This window comes from Bos mutus, chromosome 1 (assembly GCF_027580195.1).
Source record: "Bos mutus isolate GX-2022 chromosome 1, NWIPB_WYAK_1.1, whole genome shotgun sequence".
NCBI lineage: Eukaryota > Metazoa > Chordata > Mammalia > Artiodactyla > Bovidae > Bos > Bos mutus.
Genome location: NC_091617.1, coordinates 80,705,473 through 80,711,472, shown reverse-complemented (window position 1 = coordinate 80,711,472; position 6,000 = coordinate 80,705,473). Strand labels below are relative to the sequence as shown.

The 6,000-nt window shown below is 41.7% G+C and overlaps 1 protein-coding gene across 4 annotated transcripts in view; it reads left to right on the top strand.

Moving 5' to 3' along the window:
- The first annotated feature begins 1,150 nt into the window (after positions 1-1,150).
- Positions 1,151-6,000, top strand: part of SENP2 (SUMO specific peptidase 2) — a 38,440-nt gene continuing 33,590 nt past the window's right edge. For 2 of the 4 annotated variants that reach the window (XM_070372041.1, XM_070372048.1), the window contains exons 1-2: positions 1,151-1,430; positions 3,409-3,464. In XM_070372041.1, coding sequence (XP_070228142.1) covers positions 1,330-1,430; positions 3,409-3,464 — 157 coding nt within the window. In that variant the 5' untranslated portion in view covers positions 1,151-1,329. The remainder of the gene's footprint in view (positions 1,431-3,408; positions 3,465-6,000) is intronic. The other 2 variants (XM_070372053.1, XM_005903380.3) reach the window with 1 other exon arrangement.

Here is a 6,000-nt window from a genome sequence, read left to right as displayed (position 1 = left end):
GTCATTTTCTGTTGTAGATAATTAACCAGAACTAGGACCTCTAAAAAAGAGAGGGAGAGTAATTAGCACTCCCTGCCAGCTCTAGGCGGAGAAGGCAATGGCACCCCACTTCAGTACTCTTGCCTGGCAAATCCCATGGACGGAGGAGCCTGGTAGGCTTCAGTCCATGGAGTCGCTAGGAGTCGGACACTACTGAAGCGACTTAGCAGTAGCAGCAGCAGCCAGCTCTAGGGAGACTAGCAGGCCGCAGGTAACTTTTCATCCTTAAGTTTCTGTGAAGCCTTCCTTGAGTTCTGTCCTTCACTTCCCTAGACGACTGTTTTCCTTTCTCTGGTTCCTACTGCACTTTGTACCCACCTTTATTACAGCAGCCAATTATCTTTTTAAAAATTAATTGAAGTGTAGTTTACTTACACCCAATTAGCCTGTATTGTAATTTGTAATCATATCTCTCCCAGTAGACCTCAAGGGCGAGGGACTGGCGCTGGTACACAGATCGCGGTTCAAATTCCAGCTATGCCACTAGCTACCTCTTTGACTTTAGGTAATTACTTAATCGCTGTATGCCTCGATTTCCTTATTATTTAGGCACAAAAAGTAAAAAATTGAAACGGGCACAAAGCTCCGCATCGCCTGCGGTTGCTGGGAGAAATGAAGGTGACTGCGTGTAAAATACCAGGCACAAAGTATGTGCAAAACAAAGGGCGCCTAGTAGGGTAAATTAGAAAGGGAAAGGCTACCCACTCCAGTATTCTGGCCTAGAGAATTCCGTGGACTGTATAGTCCATGGGGTCACAAAGAGCCGGACACGACTGAACGACTTTCACTTTCAGTAGGGTAAACATTTGTTAATTAACGTACACTCAAATATTTACTGATAAACCACCCAGGTTTCAGGCCTGGAAGCACTCCCTCTCTCTTGGAGAGCCCTCACGTGCGGTCTGTGGGCCTTGTCCCGCGGGCAGCCTCAGGACTGGCTCTGCCGAAGAGAAAACCCCTCCCACAGACCTTACGGTCTAGTGAGCCATTGGGCCAGGACCAGGCTTTCAGGTTGCTAGGCTAGGGAGGTGGAGATCTAGACTGCGCCTGCGCAGACTGAGGGCTAAGCTGCTTTCCGGTCGGGCGGGAGGAGGTGACGTCAGAAGCGGGGGCCCGCGGGGGCCGCCTGTAGCCCTGGGGACGTTGTATCTCTGGGCCCTAGGATCGCGTCACAAGTCGGCGACTGAGCTTTGGCGGCGGTGGCCGAGGCAGCGAAGGCGGCAGCGGCGGCGACAGCTCTGGGGTTTGCGTCTCGGGGTGTGTCGGCCGCCGCTGCTGCTTGGGCCTGGTATGTACAAATGGCTGATTAGGATTCTCGGCACCATTTTCCGTTTCTGTGACCGGCCGGTGCCCTCTGCCAGGGCCCTCCTGAAGAGGCGGCGCTCGAACAGGTGAGAGGAGAGGGGGCCGAGCCACGGCCTGGCTCTCCCCCTCCCCCACCCCGGATTCGGCTGGCGTAGCGTGATCCAGCCAGGCAGGCCCCGCTCGGCAGAAACAGGTAGCTGGGCGGAGGCGTTAGAGGTGCGGGTCGCGGGTGTCCCGGTGACGTAGTCGCTCCTCGGCGCTGTGCAGATGCGACTCCTGATGATGAAAGGGACTAGTGGTCGGTGATGTGAATATCTTTCTTTTTAGAGTCCAAGCTGGTTTCTATCAACAAATGGGGTTTTTTAAATCATATTTTGCTGCTCTTAGGTTGAAAACTTAAAATTGAAGGAATACTGTGTTTGTGTGGCTCATTGTTTACAAAACACACTCCCAAGTGTCATCTCTGCGCAATAAGTGTAGTTAAGGGAAGTGAACTTCATAGTTTGCGCAAAGCTGTTTTGACTACACTTTCTGTTCTCTTAGCACCAAGACGCAGTAGCTGTCTTGTTTGGAAGGCAGCTGTCAAACTTTGCGTGTGTGTGTGTGTGTGTGTGTGTGTGTGTGTGTGTGTGTGTTTTGCTGGGGAGGGAGGGAGAGTGATCCTGTGCTTTAGCATTGCTGCTGCTGCTGCGAAGTCGCTTCAGTGTTGTCCGACTCTGTGCGACCCCAGAGACGGCAGCCCACCAGGCTCCCCCGTCCCTGGGATTCTCCAGGCAAGAACACTGGAATGGGTTGCCATTTCCTTCTAAAAGATCACTAATCTGTACTCTAAAATTAAGTTAAAATTTGGGGGAAACTAAAAGTTGTTCTTAGCATTTGCCTGTTGGTTTGTCCAGTTTCCTAGTGTCTACCACCTTCTTTAAGAATTAATCTAGAGAATAAAATACCATACCAATTCTATACATAATCCCCCCAACTTTTAATGATCAAATGTTAATTTCATTTATTAAGCCTCAAGATCGTCAGAGGGTGGTTTCTTGGAGCTTGAGAGAGCAAGGTGATTATTTACTATGTGAGTCTAAGAATGCAGGTCATTGATGAATTAGTTGTGGACTAAAAATTCCATCATGTGTTCCAGAGAGGGCAAGGTTTCAACATATTCTTTCTACCTTTCTGCAGGGTTGATATAGGCATCATTTGAGAACAAGTTGTAAAGTGCCTAAAATGATGCTTAGGGTATGTAAGGGTAGTGTTTATGTATTTTGTCCCAAGGGCCTTGTGCAGAGGCTCATGTGGATAGGCACTTGCTACTTATTTATTGAATAGAGAAATGTTAATTTCCTCTCCCTCGTCCTTTATTATTTTTACTATGAACCTCTACTGGTCAGGAAAACAGTGGTTTGTATATCAAAATCCTGTTCTTTACCACACATCCTTAATCTCAAATAACTTTTAAATGTAGACCATTTTTAGGTCCATCTTTAGAAAGATGATTATACCATGAACTTTTAACTTTCTTGAAGCATAGGCCCCAAAATTTTCTTGGATTTCCAAATTCTTGTTATCACTAGTAATATAGTTTCCATGATAAAAATGTAGTTAAATATAACACCTTTTTCTGGCTGAGAACTATCTTTTACGGTGTCCTGTCATCTTGTGTTTCCTATTTCTATGTGAAGTAGAAAATGACTTTCTCTTGTGGGGAGTGTCATCTTTCAAAAGGAAATTATTCTTAAATCATTTCTGTAAAGAAAAGAAATAACATACTCCTAAGCTTTTACGTGTATTCCTTTACTAGGTAAGTGATATCTGGTTGGTTTCATGTTTGTATTTTAGCCAGACTACAGGTTATTATATAATAGGGAGTTTTGGATCTCTCTCATGTAGTTGAACCATAGTGTTACATCCTCAAATACTAGAGGCCTACTATATTGTAAACATCAGTTGGATCTCTTGACAAAGTGAATGGAAGATGTATTGTATGAATAGTAAGCTTACTTATAGAAATGCATATGTGTGGATATGCATATATACATATAAATCTCTCTTTTCTCTTTTTTTCAGCACTCTGTTTTCTACAGTGGACGCTGATGAAATACCAGCCAAAAGACCAAGATTAGGTATTAAATATTAATTTTAAAAGTTAGTTTTTTAAGTAAGAAAAATATATGTGTGGACAAATTCAAAAGATAAAAAGTACATACAGTGAAATGTAAGTCTCTTTCCTCTCCCTCTTCTACTCAGTTATCCTCTCTAGAGGTAACCAGCATTACCAGAGACTTAAGTATCTTTCCAGATAAATCTGTGTGTTGAAAGTACGCTTCAAAATTCCTAATCTTCCTATAAAGTAAAGGTGCTGAGATAGCTGAATGAGTCAGTCTAAGCTGCTGCCTCAAATTGTTTCCTTCTCTATGTCTGAAGGACTAGACATCATTTGGTAAATGATGTAGATAAGAGGGAAAAGGCACAGGGGACCTACTATAGTAATATTTTCCTCTTTCTCAAAAATGCATGTTAATTGAATCTACCTCCAGATGAGGTAAAGAGTGGCCCTGTCTGTGTTAAGATTTCATTTAAATCCAATGAGTGGTTATTGAGCCTGTCTTACTGTTAAGCAATGTGTTGGGTTCCACAGGAAATATAAAAATGAGTATGACAGGGTCTCTATTTTATGGACCTTAAAATTGTAGGAGGTGTCTGATTATTTAGTGGGGGGTTTTAAGACAAGTGTTATAAATAATACTAATGTCCATGAGGATATGATAAATGATAACAAGAAAGGAAGTAACAAAATACTGTCCAGTTTTCTTCTGGTTAAGAGTCTCAATAAATATTTGATGAAGGAGCTAATATGTGAGATGAGTCTTGAAGGAAAGATGGGATATCAACAGAGAACAATAGGAAGGAAAAGCATTCTAGGCAGAGGGAACAGTATGGGAAAGTTGTGCAATTCAGGAAATAGCAAATAAAACTTAGGGAAAAAGTTGACAAAAGAGAGAGTTCAAAATATAGAGGGACTTTGACAGGAATTTATACTGAATTCATTAGGACAGTATTCCCAAAACATAGGATAGCTAATAATTCACAAAATGATTGTAGGAGATCCAACATTCATAGCATTAAGTAACATCTGAATTATGTTATAAACTATTCATATTAATAAAAATATTGCATCTTTTTTCAGTTATTTTAATTTCTGATTATTTTAAGCAGAAAACATGTTAATTTAATGCTACCATGTATTTAAAACTTGGGTAATACATGTTGCATGCGTGCCAAATTGCTTGAGTCATATCTGACTCTTTTTGACCCTATATCTGTAGCCCACCAGGCTTTTCTGTCCAAGGGATTTTCCAGGCAAGAATACTGGAGTGGGTTGCCAAGACTTCCTCCAGGGGATCTTCCCCTCAGGGGTCTCCTGCATTGGCAGGCGAGTTCTTTACCACTGCTGCTGCTGCTGCTGCTGCTGCTAAGTCGCTTCAGTCCTTGTCCGTCTCTTTGCGACCCCATAGACGGCAGCCCACCAGGCTCCCCCGTCTCTGGGATTCTAGCGCCACCTAATTGTCTCTTTTTTAACAAGCCCATCTAGAACTTAATATTGTGTTTTCATTTCCTCATAAGGCAAGTGAGGTTTCTTTACATTAATGGTAGCAATATAAAGTAACCTTTTATAAATATATTTGTTTAGCCAAAGAAAAGAAAGAATCAGTTTTGTTTAGCCAAAAAAAAAAGAGTCAATTTTATAGAAAAATATAAATAAACAACTGTATATGGTTAAAGATTTGATAGTGATATAGAGAAGGTTCCTGCAATAATTTTGGCAGTTATCTTGGACTTCTATGTTAAAGTTCCCTCCTTCCTTGATTTCCACAAAATATAAAGATTTCTAACTAGAAACTATAGAAGGGAACTTCCCAAGGGGGAAGCAGTGGATAACAGAGACAATACTTACTGGCACAGCTTGGAAAGGTCTCTAGCAGTGCTGGCCACTCTCTGCATTGATGGCTATTAAGCACCTCAAGTGGGGCTATGCAACTGAGGAACTGACTCAGTTTTAATTGAATTTAAACTTAGGTAGCCACTTGTGGATACTGGCTACTATATCAGACAGTATGAATCTATTGGTTGCTTTGGAGAGAAGAAAAGGAAGGATGAAAATAAGGAGGAGCTTAGAATTGCAGACTCGATCTTACAGTTGAAAGGGATTCAAAGAGGTCTATGTAGTGTAGTCTCAGCAAAATAAGATGGTCTCATCTTCATTTTACAGATGAAGTGGACCTTCTAACCTTGTTCTCTTTTTTTTTAATATATGAAATCTTTTGATATAATTTTGGAGTACATTCAGATTTTGACAAAATTTGTAGGAAAATACAACAGTACATTTTGTGCCCACTATTTATGTTAAGAGTACCTCCTGCCCTTTGAGGTCTGGATGGCAGTCTGGATGGTAAGTGCCAATTCCTGAAGTCCTTTTTCTCCCACTTAAAGCTCAGGAGAGTGTGTTATCCCTCAACATTATTAGAGGGTTAACCTGAAATTCTTTCCTATTCCTAAAATGAGAAGACATTTGCAAAATTTGGTACTTCTAACTATTCTGTAGTGACAGATTACTTAAAATTGGATTCTGCTTTACCCATTTAGCACACCTTTCCTGTT